A 17,857-nucleotide genomic window follows, 5' to 3' on the forward strand; every position below is an offset into this window, starting at 1 on the left:
AAACTGGACCCGTTTTGAATGTAACACTTTCACTGTTGATTTAACACTGGAGAGTTTGCTACAAAGGTATTAGTGAATGCCGTAACAGTGAGTTAGTGTAACGTTTTAATGCCACTGGTGTTGGAAATTATCGGTGTTAAAAGGGTAACACTTTGAAAAGGGTAAATTCAACACTTTCTGGTGATCCTCATAAACACTTCAAAAGTGTGTAATTGAACACCCACAATGTGCCTCTACTAGTTCTCATCTAACCAACCTCTGAATCAGAGAGGTGCAGGGGGCTGCCTTAATCGACATCCACGTCTTCGGTGCCCGGGGAACAGAGGGTTAACTGCCTTGCTCAGGGGCAGAACAACAGATTTTTAGAGAGGGAGAGAGAGAAGAGAGGTCTCTATGCACAGAAAACATGTGGTCTTTCCAATGTAGGAAACCTGGATAGTCTTTGGACCCATAAAGTGACTCAGACAGAGGTGGCTGGTGAGAGGAGCTATAGGAGGACAGACACATTTTTATGACCTTTAATGGAATCAATAGAACGGCATAACAGCCTTTACAATGAGCCCGTCCTCCTATAGCTCCTTCCACCAGCCTCCTCTGGTCTCAGAGTAGGATCAGACCCCCCTGTCCTTGTAACGTTAATTTTTATATAAAAGGCTAAACTGATCCTAGATCAGCACTCCTTCTTTGAGAAACTATGAATATGGGCTTAAACTGTGTCCTGAAGTAGTGCTCCCCTCTCTATTCAGCTGGCTTCTTCTCTGAGTTTCTGTCTGTCTACTCATTGTTGCGTGGAGTTCTCTGAGGAGTGCTTTTGGAAAGCGATGTTGTGGCAGGAGATGAGTCAGGCTGTGCAGCACAGCCAATCCCCGCACAGGCACACACCCACCCCAGCTCTGTACTGCAGGACTGTGTGTCTCTAGCTTAATTTGGAGGGCAGAGATATCTCTGATTAGACCTTATCACAACTGGGACGGTTTGAGGGAGTTTGTCATACCTCCAACCTTTGCCACAACACCTTATCACGCTAACACATACGTGTATTAATCTGCACTCGTGTATGCTCACACACACACACACACACCCTAAGCTCAGCAATAGATAAAGATATGTACATAAATACCAGATGAGTGTTACTCAACATTGGTTACCCTTGTTTCCCTCCTTCACCAGGTATTCCATAGAGAGGAACACTGACCTGGGGAAATACTTCTACATTGACATCACTTCCGGGGCATTGATGGCAGTGCTTCCGTTGGACAGAGAGGAGTTCTCCTGGCATAACATCACCGTCCTGGCCATGGAGATGAGTAAGTCCAAAGAAAGTGCACTGCATAGTGAATATGGTGCCATTTGGGATGAGGCCACACACACATACAGTACATACACACATCTGGTTTGTTTTGAATGACATCACCATATTACATTGTGTGATCATTTAAAATCAGACCTGTACACAACAGCTGGTATTCAGAACCCAGGAGAGTCACCTTCTGTCATCTTGTTTTGTTTGTGTTTGTTTGGAACGCACACTAACGAGGGGAGCTACTTTTAATTAATTACTTAATTGAATAAACCAGAATGTTGTATCTTTCCCACTATGGCGTCTGTGAGTGCACAGGACATCTCTATTTTGAACGAGTCGATTTTCTTTTTCTACTACTTCTATGAGTTGGTAAACAAACTGAAGTTGTGCATGCTGCCACCTGGAGTGTGTTATTTGAACAAGTATAAAGCCAAGGTTACTGCCATCTGCAGTTCTGGAATGTTTTCTCACACGGATAATTCATTGGCTGATCCCTCCTCATGACCTGGATGGAATTATGTGATCCTTCCTTAAAACTTCTTATGGCTGCAGTCCCGGTAACGGGACCGATATGACAACAGCCAGTCCAAGTGCAGGGCGCCAAATTCAAAAACCAGAAATCTCATAATTAAAATTCCTCAGACATTCATGTGTTTTATATCATTTTAAAGGTAATCTTGTTGTTAATCCCACCAAAGTGTCCGATTTCAAATAGGCTTTTCAGCGAAAGCACTACAAACGATTATGTTAGGTCACCACAAAACCACAATAAGCATAGCCGTTTATCCCAGCTAAATATAGCTTCACAAAAACCAGAATAGAGATAAAATTAATCACTAACCTTCGATTATTTTCATCAGATGACACTCATAGGACTTCATGTTACACAATACATGCATGTTTTGTTTGATTAAATTCATATTTATATAAAAAAATCTGAGTTTACATTGAGGCGACTAGATTGACTAAATGCAAAATGATCAAGTGACTTTTCATAGCTCATCGTTTCAACATAAATACTCATCATACATATAGATGATAATACAAGTTATACACATTGAATTATAGATATACCTCTCCTTAATGCAACCGCTATATCAGATTTCAAAAAAACTTTACGGAAATATAAACCATGCAATAATCTGAGACGGCACTCAGGTGATTAGCCAAATTAGCCACCATGTTGGACTCAACAGAAACCAGAAAATACATGATAAATGTTTCCTTACCTTTGAGGAATTCATCAGAATGTAGTCCTATGAGTCCCAGGTCCACAATAAATGCTTGATTTGTTCGTTCATGTCCGTTATTTATGTCAAATTAGCTACTTTCGAATTGTTTACCAAAACCCTAACCAAAGTCTCAAAGCGCGACCACTATAACGTGATGAAATGTCCAAACTTTCCGTTACAGTCAGTAGAAACATGGCAAACGATGTATTGAATCAATCTTTAGAATGTAGTTAACATACATCTTGAATAACGTTCCAACCGGAGAACTATAACGACTTCAATTGAGAGGTGGAACACAGCTGCCTCTCACGTGAACGCGCGTGGGGAATGCATGGTCACCTCATGGGACCTGATACTAAATTCTGTCTAATTCGACCACCCTTCACATTAGAGTCATCAGACTTAGTTCTGTTGATTGCTGACATCTAGTGGAACCCCAAGGCAGTGCAACATCATTAATAGCTCAATTGGATTTCTTTAGGGACTCTGGTGAATACACACAGGCTCAGATTTCTGACTTCCTGTTTTGATTTCGACTCAGGATTTTGCCTGCCAATATGAGTTCTGTTATTCTCACAGACATAATTCAAACAGTTTTAGAAACTCTAGAGTGTTTTCCATCCAATACTAATAATAATATGCAAATATTAGGAACTATGACTGAGGAGCAGACCGTTTGATATGGGCACCTTTCATCCAAGCTACTCAATACTGCCCCTTCAGCCATAAGAAGTTAACCCATAGGAAGTCCCACCCAGTTGACTACTTAAAAGTGGTGAAAGTCCTCAATAGCGCTGCCCATGCTAAAACTGGCTTTTGGGCACCAGAATTCTCTATACATCTCTATGATAGAGACAATGAGAGAACAATGGGTGAGGGAGAAAGAAAATGAGTGAGGGGAGACCAAATTAGAGAGAAGAGGAATGGGAACGAGTGCCTTCTGAGTCTACAGCAAGCGTGCTGGGAGGGCTGCGTTGTAACTAGTAAGGCCACAGGGTGAGATGGAGAGAGAGATCATTTTTACTGGGGTCTACACACACACACAAACACACCGAGAGGCAGCACAGAACCATTTACCCTCAGCCAGGCAGTGCCAAAGTCAAGCTATTGAGTGATTGATCGTTTGATGAAACCTGAGAAAGTAGTTACTGCCTGCTAATTGCATTTCCATTGCCAATTTCAAAGCTGATTAAGGCATGCAAATGGCCATTGGTATAATGGAGAATAACTGAATTGTAATCTTATTCTGAGAGACCTAATGCACCCCAGGCCCAGTGTACTGTAAGTGGAGGTACGATAAAAGAAGAGGAAAGAAGGCAGAGTTGACTGCTCAGCAGGATTCGCTGGAGTGTTCATTTTGCAAGTCTTTTTTTATTTTCTTATTTAGTCTAGTCTTAGTCTTTTTGACTTAAATATCATGAAATCACATTTTTGTCATTTGAACAATGTTTTAGTCTCTTGTCAAAATGAAGAAAAGTAACATGTGCCATTTTAGTCACCTAAATGCCCTTTGACATTTGTATTGCCTCATTAACCTATAGTAAACATAAATCCCTGCCATTTGCACTAATATACATAGACTTGTCCTACCAACATATATCATAAAATCCTATTCTCTTCCCAACAGCAGAAATATGACAAACATATATAAGAATTGTAGTATACATATATATATATATGTATATATATATATATAGATGATTGTGGACACCCCTTCAAATTAGTGGATTCGGCTATTTTCAGCCACACCCGTTGCTGACAGTTGTGTAAAATTGAGTACACAGTCCTGTAAGTTTCATAGACAAACATTGGCAGTAGAATTACCTTAATGAAGAGCTCAGTGACTTTCAACGTGGCAGTTCGTCAGATTTCTGCCCTGCTAGAGCTGCCTCAGTGTATGTGCTGTTATTGTGAAGTGGAAACGTCTAGGTGCAAAGTGGTAGGCCACACAAGCTCACAGAACGGGACTGCCTAGTGCTGAAGTGCGTAACGTGTAAAAAATTGTCTGTCCTCGGTTGCTACACTCACTACCAAGTTCCAAACTGCTTCTGGAAGCAACTTCAGGACAATAACTGTTCGTCGGCAGCTTCATGAAATGGGTTTGCCTGTCTGACAGCACACAAGGCTAAGATCACCATGCGCAATGCCAAGTGTCGGCTGGAGTGGTGTAAAGCTCACCGCCATTGGACTCTGGAGTAGTGGAAACGTGTTCTCTGGAGTGATGAATCAAGCTTCACCATCTGGCAGGCCAACAGACAAATCTAGGTTTGGTGGACGCCAGGAGAACGCTACCTGCCCAAATGCATAGTGCCAACTGTAAAGTTTGGCTGGAGGAGGAATAATGGTCTAGGGCTGTTTTTCATGGTTCGGGCTAGGCACTCTTAGGGCTAGGTGTCCCGTCAGCGGGACACCGGTCGACAATTTCCGGTGAAATTTGAGGGCGCGCAATTCAAATAAATAATCGTAAAAATTATGGATATTAAACATCTAGGTTCATACAAGTGTCTTATATCGGTTAAAAGCTAAAAAATGTGTTAATCTAAGTGCATTGTCTGATTTACAATAGGCTTTACAGTGAAAGCATGATATGCGATTGATTGAGGATGGCACCAGCACAGGCTTCATAAAATCACAAATAGCGAGTAAATAATCACTTACTTTTTGAAAATGTTCCTCTGATTTGCAATCCAAAGGGTCCCAGCTACAACATGCATGGTCGTTTTGTTAGATAAAATCCTTCTTTATATCCCAAAAAAGTCTGTTTAGTTGGCGCAATCGACTTATGTTGGTCTATGGTGGCCTGAATTGGTTCCCAATCAGAGGCAGCTGTTTATCGTTGTCTCTGATTGGGGATCCTATTTAGTTTGCCATTTTCCATTTTGGTTTCGTGGGTTCTTGTCTATGTGTAGTTGCCTGTCAGCACTCGTTTTATATAGCTTCACGTTTGTTTGTTCAGTGTTCGTTCTTCATTAAAAGAAGAATGTATGCATCACGCTGCGCCTTGGTCTCATCAATACGACGAACGTGACAGAAGAACTTATAGGGGGGGGTCCGGGTGGGCCTCAGCGATACTACGAAGAGAAGTACAGAGGGGACAGGACTCTGCCATGGAGGCAGGTAGAAACAGCGCAGGAGGAACGGCGACGATATGAGGGGACACGGCTAGCACGGAAGCCCGAGAGGCAGCCCCAAGACATTTTTTGGGGGGGGAGCCAACTCCTCGTGCTTACCGTGGGGAGTCTGTAACTGGTCAGGTACCGTGTTATGCAGAGATGCGCACGGTGTCTCCAGTTCGCATTCTTAGCCCGGTGCGCCCTATTCCAGCTCCTCGCATTTGCCGGGCTAGAATGGGCATCCAGCCAGGACGTATTGAGCCAGCTCTACGTTCCGGATCTCCATGCGTCTCCACGGCCCAGTGTATCCTGTGCCTCCTTCCCGCACTCGCCCAGAGGTGCGGTGCCCTAGCCCGGTACCACCAGTTCCGGCACCACGCACCAGGCCTCCAGTGCGTCTCCACAGTCCAGTACGGCCTGTGCCTCTTCCCCGCACTCGCCCTGAGGTGCGTGTCCTCAGCCCGGTACCACGCATCAGGCTTCCAGTGCGCTTCCATAGTCCAAAGCTTCCGACAACAGTACCCAGTCCAGAGCTTCCGGCGACAGTACCCAGTCCAGAGCTTCCGGCGACAGTACCCAGTCCAGAGCTTCCGGCGACAGTACCCAGTCCAGAGCTTCCGGCGACGTTACCCAGTCCAGAGCTTCCGGCGACGTTACCCAGTCCAGAGCTTCCGGCGACGTTACCCAGTCCAGAGCTTCCGGCGACGTTACCCAGTCCAGAGCTTCCGGCGACGTTACCCAGTCCAGAGCTTCCGGCGACGTTACCCAGTCCAGAGCTTCCGGCGACGTTACCCAGTCCAGAGCTTCCGGCGACGTTACCCGGTCCAGAGCTTCCGGCGACGTTACCCAGTCCGGAACCTCCAACGACGGGCCACAGTCCGGAACCTCCAACGACGGGCCACAGTCCGGAACCTCCAACGACGGGCCACAGTCCGGAACCTCCAACGACGGGCCACAGTCCGGAACCTCCAACGACGGGCCACAGTCCGGAACCTCCAACGACGGGCCACAGTCCGGAACCTCCAACGACGGGCCACAGTCCGGAACCTCCAACGACGGGCCACAGTCCGGAACCTCCAACGACGGGCCACAGTCCGGAACCTCCAACGGCGAGTCACATTCCGAAGCCTCCAGCGATAATCCCCAGTCCGGAGACTCCATCGACGGTCCCCAGCACGGGGTCTCCAGCGACGGTCCCCAGCACGGGGTCTCCAGCGACGGACCCCGGCCTGGGGTCTCCGGCATTGAGCCACAGTATAGCTCTACAAAGGCGGAGGGAGCAGAGCCAGAGCCACCACTGAGGGTAGAGGCCCACCCGGACCCCCCCCTATAAGTTCAGTTTTGCGGTCTATGTAGGCTGTGTGTAGGCTGTGTAGGTAGCTGATGTAGGCTGTGTGTACTGGGTGTGGCGCTTCCTTCCCACTGCTGAACAGAACTTGCTAATTTTAATTGTGCTTATCACTGAAAACCTATCAATCTCTCCAAAAACTCTTGTCCAGTCCACTTAGTAGTCAATTTTTCGTCAACTGAAATTGTTTTATTTTTTTGTTTAGTTTTAGTTTTTTTTCTGGGTCTATTTACTGTAGTCAGTTACAGGCTCGTCAATTCCCACCGAAAACAGGTGTTTGACAAATATTTTTGTCACTCTTTTTTTGTTGATGAAATTAACACCGATTCACTGTGGAGTGAGTAATGAATCCCTGTTGCACTTAATATATCTGTGTACAGTTACTTAAAAACAATTCCAAAAAGCCAGCACATGCTGGGAAAAGGTTTTTTGTTTTCTTAACTTTAAAACTTTTAGTTGATGTGACTTCTTATTTAGTTTTGAGTCAGTACCACATACACATTTTAAGTAATAATGACTCTTCATTGACTTTGAGTTCAACTTACAGGAAGTATTTGAGCAAAAAAACGGGCTTTACAGTGTACAGTAATATTTACGTATGTCTTATACAGTAATGTGTGTGTGTGTGCATGCGTGCGTGTGAGTGCATGCATGCATGTCTTATACAGTATTTTGTGTGTGTGCATGCATGTCTTATACAGTATTGTGTGTGCGTGTTATATTCCAGATAACCCCAGGATGATCGGGAGTGTGTCTGTAGCCGTGAAGATTCTGGACGTGAATGATAACCCTCCGTTGCTGACACAGTACTTTGAAGCCTTTGTCTGTGAGAGGGCCAATGCTGGACAGGTACAGAGGCACACACACACTTTCATAGATACACACACACACTTTCATACACACACATGCAAACACACACACATACAGTGGGGCAAAAACGTATTTAGTCAGCCACCAATTGTGCAAGTTCTCCAACTTAAAAAGATGAGAGAGGCCTGTAATTTTCATCATAGGTACACTTCAACTATGACAGACAAAATGAGAAAAAAAAATCAGAAAATCACATTGTAGGATTTTTTATGAATTTATTTGCAAATTATGGTGGAAAATAAGTATTTGGTCACCTACAAACAAGCAAGATTTCTGGCTCTCACAGACCTGTAACTTCTTCTTTAAGAGGCTCCTCTGTCCTCCACTCGTTACCTGTATTAATGGCACCTGTTTGAACTTGTTATCAGTATAAAAGACACCTGTCCACAACCTCAAACAGTCACACTCCAAACTCCACTATGGCCAAGACCAGAGCTGTCAAAGGACACCAGAAACAAAATTGTAGACCTGCACCAGGCTGGGAAGACTGAATCTGCAATAGGTAAGCAGCTTGGTTTGAAGAAATCAACTGTGGAAGCAATTATTAGGAAATGGAAGACATACAACACCACTGATAATCTCCCTCGATCTGGGGCTCCACGCAAGATCTCACCCCGTGGGGTCAAAATGATCACAAGAACGGTGAGCAAAAATCCCAGAACCACACGGGGGGACCTAGTGAATGACCTGCAGAGAGCTGGGACCAAAGTAACAAAGCCTACCATCAGTAACACACTACGCCGCCAGGGACTCAAATCCTACAGTGCCAGACGTGTCCCCCTGCTTAAATTTTTTCTTCTTCTAATTTTGTCTGTCATAGTTGAAGTCCACCTATGATGAAAATTACAGGCCTCTCTCATCTTTTGAAGTGGGAGAACTTGCACAATTGGTGGCTGACTAAATACTTTTTTGCCCCACTGTAAATACACAGGTAGGACCTGGACAGAGGCAGACCACTAACCATTATTTGCAGACCTGTAATATTATCATATGAAGAATAACTCAAAATGATGACATACTGCAGCAAAATATGTGCATAATTTGAATTTCTGTGCTATGTCAGTTTCACTCATGAAACAACCTGTCTCAGGGTTACTGACCTGACTGTCTCTCTCGCCCCTCCCCTGGCTGTTGTCTGATTGTCCGGTGACCTCAGCTGATTCAGACAGTGACGGCAGTAGACGCAGATGATCCTCTGGGAGGTCATCACTTCTACTACAGCCTGGCCCTAGAGGCAGCTAACAACCCCAACTTCACCCTTAGAGACAACCAAGGTAAATAAAATAAAAATTTATACAGCAGTAAACCCACATGACTTCCTGGACAAAGATTTTTGCACAATGTATCACCTTTTTTTGTGGGTATTATTTGTCGTCAACTGCTAAGCCAATTCAGCAATATTTGTCTAACTCAGTCTTTTGCGGCTATAATTACAGCTACCTTGTATGTGTGGCAGATCTCTCTGCTTTATATAACAGGGGGTTCTCAAAGTGGGATCTGCAGACCAGATAAAAAACATATATATACAGTACCAGTCAAAAGTTTGGACACACCTACTCATTCAAGGATTTTTCTTTATATTTTACTATTTTCTACATTGCAGAATAATAGTGAAGACATCAAAACCATGAAATAACAAATGGAATTATGTAGTAACCAAAAAGTGTTAAACATATCAAAATATAATATATATATATTGTATTCTTCAAAGTACCCACCCTTTGCCTTGATGACAGCTTTGCACACTCTTGGCATTCTCTCAACCAGCTTCACCTGAAATGCTTTCCCAACAGTCTTGAAGGAGTTCCCACATATGCTGAGCAATTGTTGGCTGTTTTTCCTTCACTCTGGGGTCCAACTCATCTCAAACCATCTTAATTGGGTTGAGGTCGGGGGATTGTGGAGGCCAGGTCATCTAATGCAGCATTCCATCACTCTCCTTCTTGGTCAAATAATCCTTACACAGCCTGGAGGTGTTGGGCCATTGTCCTGTTGAAAAACAAATCACAGTCCCACTAAGCTCAAACCAGATGGGATGGTGTATCGCTGCAGAATGCTGTCGTAGCCATGCTGGTCAAGCATGCCTTGAATTCGAAATAAATCACAGACAGTGTCAAGAGCAAAGCACCATCACACCACCTCCTCCATGCTTCACGGTGGAACCACAAATGCGGAGATCATCCGTTCACCTACTCTGCGTCTCACAAAGACACGGTGGTTGGAACCAAAAATCTAAAATGTGGACTCATCAGACCAAAGAACAGATTTCCACCGGTCTAATGTCCATTGCTTGTGTTTCTTGGCCCAAGCAAGTCTCTTCTTATTATTGGTGTCCTTTAGTAGTGGTTTCTTTGCAGCAATTTGACCATGAAGGCCTGATTCACGCAGTCTCCTCTGAACAGTTGATGTTGAGATGTGTCTGTTACTTGTGACAGCATTTATTTGGGCTGCAATATGAGGTGCAGTTAACTCTAATGAACTTATCCTCTGCAGCAGAGGTAACTCTGAGTGTTCATTTCCTGTGGCGGTCCTCATGAGAGCCAGTTTCATCATAGAGCTTGAAGGTTTTTGTGACTGCACTTGTCAAGAACTTTGAAAGTTTCTTCATTTTCCAGATTAACTGACTTTCATATCTTAAAGTAATGATGGACTGTCATTTATTTCTCCAGCCTTATTTGAGCTGTTCTTGCCATAATATGGACTTGGTCTTTTACCAAATAGGGCTATCTTCTGTATACCACCCCTCTCTTGTCACAATACAACTGATTGGCTCAAATGCATTAAGAAGTAAAGAAATTTGACAAATTAACTTTTAACCTCTCTGGGATATGTGGGATTTCCAACGACTGGTGACATCCAGTGGAAGCGGTAGGAACTGCAAACAGGTTGATTAGAAATCTAGTATCCCAATGAAAACTCATTGAACAGACAGTGACCAAAAAAAGAAAATCTGAATGGTTAGTCCTCGGGGTTTTGCCTGCTACATAAGTTCTGTTATACTCACATACATGATTCAAACAGTTTTAGAAACTAAAGTGTTTTCTATCCAAATCTATTAATAATATGCATATATTATATTCTGGGGATGAGTAGAAGGAAGTTGAAATTGGGCATGCATATCCAAAAGTGAAAATGCTGCCCCCTATCCTAGAGAAGTTAACAAGGCACATCTATTAATTGAAATGCATTCCAGGTAACTACCTCATGAAGCTGGTTGAGAGAATGCCAAGAGTGTGCAAAGCTGTCATCAAGGCAACTTTGAAGAATCTCAAATATATTTTTCATACACTTTTTTGGTTACTACATGATTCCATTTGTGTTTTTTCATAGTGTTGATGTCTTCACAATTATTCTACAATGTAGAAAATAGTAAAAATAAAGAAAAACCCTGAAATTAGTAGGTTTATCCAAACGTTTGACTGGTACTGTATATATACTTTGTTATTGTTTCAATTAAGGACTATAGCTTTAAACAGAGTTTTCTCTCTGCCCCATGACAACATGTGTAGACTTCCAGGAAATTTGCTTCAAAACCTCAAAATGTTCTCTCCGATGCCAAGAGGTCGGTCTTTAAAATGTTCCTTCCCAGGGCCCGAGACTTGCACTGCAAAAACATAGTAAAACTCTGTGTATGCTATGTTTATCTCACTTGAGTTATAAGGTGGTCCCTGATGAATATGCTTTCACAAAAGGGATCCCCGGTTATGCAGTGCCTATTCACAGCTCTTGAATTTTCCCACATTTTGTTGTATTTAAAATTCATTCAACTGAGATTTCTTTGTCACTGGCCTACACACAATACCACATAATGGCATTCATGTTTTGTTTTTTTACAAAAATTTTTACAAAATTAATAAAAAATGAAAAGCTGAAATGTCTTAATAATTATTCAACCCCTTTGTTATTACAAGCCTAAAATATGCTTAATAAGTCACATAAAAAGTTGCATGGACTCACTCTGTGTGCAATAATGGTATAGCAACTGCTCGGCCCCCGACCGCAAGGCACTACAGAGGGTAGTGCGTACTGCCCAGTACATTACTGAGGCCAAGCTTCCTTCCATCCAGGACTTATTTACCAGGCTGTGTCAGAGGAAGCCCTAAAAATTGCCAAAGACTGATTTCCACCAGACACTGGGAGATGAATTCACCTTTCAGCTGAACAATAACCTAAAACAGAAGGCCAAATCTACACGAGTTGCTTTACCAAGAAGACGGTGCATGTTCCTGAGTGACCGAGTTATAGTTTTGACTTAAATCTACTTGAAAATCTATGGTAAGACCTGAAAATGATTGTCTGGCAATGATTAACAACACATTTGACAGAGTTTGAAGAATTTTGAAATGAATAATGGGCAAATATTGCACAAACCAGTTGTGGAAAACTCTTAGAGACTTACCCAGAAAGACTCACAGCTGTAATCACTGTCAAAGTTGCTTCTAAAAAGTATTTACATATGTAAATGAGAGTTCTGTAATTTATTTTCAATCAATTTGCAACAATTTCTAAAAACATTTTTTCACTTCGTCATTATGTGGTATTGTGTGTAGATGAGTAAGAAAAAACATATTTAATGCATTTTGAATTCAGACTAACACAACAAAATGTGGAATAAGTCAAGGGGTATGAATTATTTTTGAAGACACTTAACCAGGCCTCGCTTTCTCTGTCCTATTGCAGACAACACCTGGATATTAATAATGATGTATCATATGACATACTGTATCAAACCAGGCTTCTCTCTCTGTCCCTGATTTAGACAACACAGCATGGATCCTGACGCGTCGTGGGGGCTGGTCTCAGCAGGATCAGTCAGTCTACTACCTTCCTATCTTCATCTCAGATGGAGAGCAGCCGGTCCAGACCAGCACCAGCACCCTGACCATCCGTGTGTGTAGCTGCGATGTGGAGGGCAACGTTATGTCCTGTAATGCTGAGGCCTACCACCTCCCGGCTAGTCTGAGCAGAGGGGCGCTCATCGCCATACTGGCATGTATCTTCGTCCTGCTCGGTAGGTCATGATCTGGTTCTTGTTTTTCTTCTATGGAATGATTTTCTACACTGTTGATCTGCTTTAATCTTACTTCATAAGCTACTGTATATTCATATTGTATTTATATACAGAACATCAGATTCCAATCTAGACAAACCCTCTTTTACCGTATCTATGCTTCTTCTTTTGAATGTCTTAGTCCGGTAAATCAAGTCACTAAATTCACTAAAGCAACCATTAATAATCTCCCATAGTTCCGGTTTCTGTTGTATTTGACCATGTCTCTTTTCTCTCCTCTAGTGATGGTCCTGCTCATGTTGTCCCTCCAGAGCCACCGTAAGAAGCCCTACCTGCACGATGAGGAAGACAACGTCCACGAGAACATTGTCCGCTACGATGACGAGGGGGGCGGAGAAGAGGACACCGAGGCCTTCGACATCGCTGCCATGTGGAACCCCCGCGAGGCCCACCTAGTGGGGAAGCAACGTCAGGACATGCTGCCTGAGATTGAGAGCCTGTCGCGTTACGTTCCCTTAGCATCAGTAGGCGGGCCGGGTAGCGGTTGTGGTGGTGGAGACAGCAACGTCCAGGGGTATGTGCTAGCCAAGCTCCTGGAGACGGATCTGAACCCCTGCGCCCCGCCTTACGACTCCCTGCAGACGTACGCCTACGAGGGGGAGGGATCGGTGGCCGAGTCCCTGAGCTCGCTGCAGTCTGGGTGCTCCAATACTGATCATGAGTATGACTATCTCAATGACTGGGGGCCCAGATTTAAGAAACTGGCAGAGATGTACGGGGTTCTAGAGACGAACAACCCTCCCATGTGGTAGAGGGGAGGAAGGAACGAGAGACTCCCCCCTACATACACACAGCTTAGAGAAAGAGAAGAAATAGAGACATGGAGAGACAATGACTGAAACGGTGACAAATTGAGAGGCTGAAACAAAGAGACACAGGACTAGAGAGAGAGAGAAACTGAGAGTTTGAAAGCTGTGCTCGCCCTATAACTGTAGCACTCGCGAATACACAGCTAAGCATCGCCTGTTCTCCACAGCCTTGGAGCCGTGTAGCTTCCTAGCTACCATCACAATCCCTCCCCATACATAGGAAGAGGCTTAGAGGAGCCTGGACTGACTGACTGACAGACAGCTAGCACAACAAGACCCTCAAAGCAAAGGGCTTCAAAGCACATGTTAGTTACCTCCCGTGGCCGACCCAGGCCCTAGCCACAGGCGCCAGCAGCTCTTTGGTCCAAAGCGTCCGATTCCCCTCAGAAGAACACAAGATAGGGGAGCGAAGGGCAAATGTGGAACTCAGAATACATTACCTGCCGATACACATGTATGCAGGAGACAAACAAACTCTGAAACGCTGACTTATTTTGGCAGTTTGTTTTGACGATTTAAAAAAGCTTTCGTTTTTTTTATTCTAAGCCACTATGTGACAATATTTTTTTTAAAGGTAAATGATTTGATGAAAAGTTTTATCGTTATTGTTGCAGAGATTTTGATTTGAGAACTGCTATTTATTCCCGGTAGCTCCATTATGTGGCCGTATCTTATTAATATGCTGTCCTTATATTTAGTATAACTTATTTTTGGGAAACCAAACAAACACTGGACTTGTGTTGGATGTTATCCCAAGGTTGTGGGATCGGCATAAAATATGATCAAGCGTTGTCATGTAACATAAATGTTTCAATGGCGTCTAATTGCATTTCTGTTGTGTGTGTTTCTCAGTGTCTTGTTTCAGACAGAGTAAGGGAGATGTAAACTCAGTAATCCTGTTTGGATTTTAAAGTTCATTTGTTTAATGTGTCAATCCATATTTTGTTAGTATGAACACTTTGTTGTTTTGCTGCTGGTTAGGAGCATGATCATGCATTCAACAGGACATTATGTGTGTCCCAAATGGTACCATATTTCCTACATGGGCCCTGGTCAAAAATGGTGCACTATTTCTTATATTTAACTAGGCAAGTCAGTTAAGAACAAATTCTCATTTACAATGACGGCCCTTGCCAAACCCTCCCCTAACCTGGATGACGCTAGGCCAATTGTGTGCCACCCTATGGGACTCCTGATCACGAACGGTTGTGATACAGCCCGGGATTGAACCCGGGTCTGTAGTGATGCCTCTAGCACTGCTATGCAGTGCCTTAGACCGCTGCGCCACACGGGAGGCCCACTATATAAGAAATCGGGTTCCATTTGGGATGCAGGAACAATCTTTAAGCTCTTGTTTTGAGATATACTGTCCATGATACCGCAGCAGGACTGGGGGACATTACAGTAACTGATTTGATGATGCTAAGTACCACTTCCCAGTCAACATCACAAACATACCTGGATGAACACAAACAGGAGATTTATGAAATAACCATTTCATCAGGGTATCAGCCATGAACAGGGGTTGAAATGGGGAGGGGGGGGGGGGTCTGAGACCATGGTTCATCTGTCCTTTTGGAGAAACCAAACTGTCCACCGCATCATCTAGGCCTACTCCTCCACATTTTGTGGCTTAATCTCAACCCTCACATTCCGACCAGTGGACTTTGATAACTTTGATAATCTGCTTCTTTATGTGCCAAATGTAAAGAAGAAGTAAAAAAAAACACTTCAGAACGCCAAAAAGAAAAAACGAGTGAAATTATATTTTGATAATTTCTGATTGGGTGGAATCTACTTGAAATATGTGTGGTGTCAGTTACGCTACAGTATGTGGTATTTGAATGTAAATGTGTTTTGTATACTTGGTAATAAAATACAAAAATAAAACCTGTTGTCGACATTCGCAGAGATCGCTTTCATGGTAAACACTGCAGATGCTGGCTGAAGTGAAAATTACCTTTTAAATATTAAGCGCTGTGTACTTGATTGATTCCCGGGTTTTGAGTGCTAAATAAAGGTGTTTTGTTACTTTTGTGCCTTTTAGGTATTTTGGCATTCATTTGGGGAGCTTGCTGAAAGCAAGAGCAACTTTAGATATCTGACATACTTATTAGTCTCCTTCCTCTGCCACCTGTAGAGCCAAACTGTAAAAGCTACCAACATCAAAATAACTTTAAAACATGCAGGCTGACTGACTTCAGGTTGATTGAAAAACAAGGTTTTGATACTACTAAGCCTTTTCAAACTACAACCACTTTTGCATCAAACCCAATGCATTTTAATGTCTATAGAAAAATTCTGGTCACTACTAGTCTTCCACCATTTAAGATTTAAAGATTTTTAAGATTCTTCCATTGAAGTCGGTTCCTCTCCTTGTTCGGGCGACGTTCGGCGGTCGGCGTCACCGGTCTTCTAGCCATCATCGATCCACTTTTTGTTTTCCTACACACCTGGTTTTCATTTCCCTCATTAATTGTTGTGTATTTAACCCTCTGTTCCCCCCCATGTCTTTGTGTGGAGTTGTTTGTTGTAAGTGCTTGTGCAAATGTTGACTGGTAAGCGACGGGTTTTGTACCCATGTTTTGTTATTCTTTATGCCGTTGGTTTTGCAATTAAACTGCTCCGGCTATTACCTAGTTATGCTCTCCTGCGTCTGACTTCCCTGCCACCAGTTAGGCACCCCTTAGAGATAGAAACACTATTCAAACTTTACAACGTGCAGACTGATCTGGAATAGGTTGTTTGTCAAAAGAGAGTATCAACAATGTGTACTTTTATAAATTTAACTTCAAAGGCAAAATGTGGGTTAGCCACTCTTCTTGGTCCATTTCAGCTACAACAACCAACTCAACGTTGACATGTGCAGACTGACTCTACTTAGATTGTATCAAAAGAGCTTTTTGCTACCATTTATACTTCATAAACTACCATTCGTTCTTCACATTCATTTCAATGGCGGATGCAGGCTTTAAAATTCTAAACTGAAATCACTGCCACAAAACGTTCACCTGTTAACTAAAGCTTGAAAAAAAACATTCTATGGCTTATGATGCTATAATACTCACTCTAGCCTACTATACCAGCCAACTATAATAACTCTCCACCTAGAAACCACCCCAAAATAGGTCACTATAACTAACCTATAGCCTATGAAAACCCTAATTAACTACCATTACTAATCCAGTCACTACCACTACCACTACATTTCACAACCATAAACACTAGCACGCACACACACATTTACTCCAGAAAATGTATTTTTCTAGTTTTGGAGAGGGAGCATACTTTTAAATAATCAACTACTTCTCTCCCCTGTAAGGAACATTAGGCATTTCCCTGAAGCATGACAGAAGTGTAAGCCTTTCAAAAGATAAAGCAGCTATTTAAAATGTGCAATCATATGCTAAATTGTTCTCCAAAGTGTTATTGCAGATTACTTCATTTTCATTACAGTTCCCTCTTAAAGAACTGCATTTGCTTGACTTTTTTTGTTTGGAGGCAAACAAATACCTGTACCTAAAGCTTAAGAGGCAACTGAGGAAGGCTTGCATGCCATTATTTTCACAATACCTATACAGACAATCTTCCCGGGTAAAACTCTTACTATGAAAATCCATTTCAACCATAATTGTGTAAATATAAAAACAAAGAGTTCATGTTAATTATATATTCTAATTAATGTCCCTTTTTTGAAGTAAAATAATTGTGAAAAAATTACCGTTGACGTATGGTGTCTGTGTCTAACGATTCAACAGACCAGAGGAGGCTGGTGGTTTCAATGTGTCTGACACCATTTCAGGTATTCCGTTCCAGCTATTACAATGAACCCCTCCTCTGGTACACAGTATCTGCCCACCAGTCACCCCTGCAACAGACAGACTTAGCCTACCGGCAGACAATGATACACTACTATGTACTGTGACGCTCCTCCCGCTTGAAATTACCTCAATACATTTATGATATCCTTGTCAGAGGAAAGGAGAGGAGCTTGTAACCCAAAAATGATTCCCAACATTTTCTACTGCTTGTTTTTCATAGCAATTGAGAAGCAAAATTAAGTGCGAAAAAGAAAAAAGAAAATAAATATTAACAAATGAGCCTGTGGCTT

General features: G+C 42.8%; 1 protein-coding gene across 2 annotated transcripts in view; it reads left to right on the plus strand.

Annotated features, from left to right (window-relative positions):
* LOC139583764 (cadherin-20-like) overlaps nucleotides 1-16,385 on the plus strand; it is a 40,288-nt gene extending 23,903 nt beyond the window's left edge. For both annotated transcript variants that reach the window (XM_071415204.1, XM_071415205.1), the window contains exons 8-12: nucleotides 1,171-1,307; nucleotides 7,724-7,845; nucleotides 9,023-9,140; nucleotides 12,626-12,877; nucleotides 13,160-16,385. In XM_071415204.1, the coding sequence (XP_071271305.1) occupies nucleotides 1,171-1,307; nucleotides 7,724-7,845; nucleotides 9,023-9,140; nucleotides 12,626-12,877; nucleotides 13,160-13,689 (1,159 nt within the window). In that variant the 3' untranslated portion in view covers nucleotides 13,690-16,385. The remainder of the gene's footprint in view (nucleotides 1-1,170; nucleotides 1,308-7,723; nucleotides 7,846-9,022; nucleotides 9,141-12,625; nucleotides 12,878-13,159) is intronic.
* The last annotated feature ends 1,472 nt before the right edge of the window (nucleotides 16,386-17,857 follow it).

This window comes from Salvelinus alpinus, chromosome 8 (assembly GCF_045679555.1).
Source record: "Salvelinus alpinus chromosome 8, SLU_Salpinus.1, whole genome shotgun sequence".
In the NCBI taxonomy this organism is placed as follows: domain Eukaryota; kingdom Metazoa; phylum Chordata; class Actinopteri; order Salmoniformes; family Salmonidae; genus Salvelinus; species Salvelinus alpinus.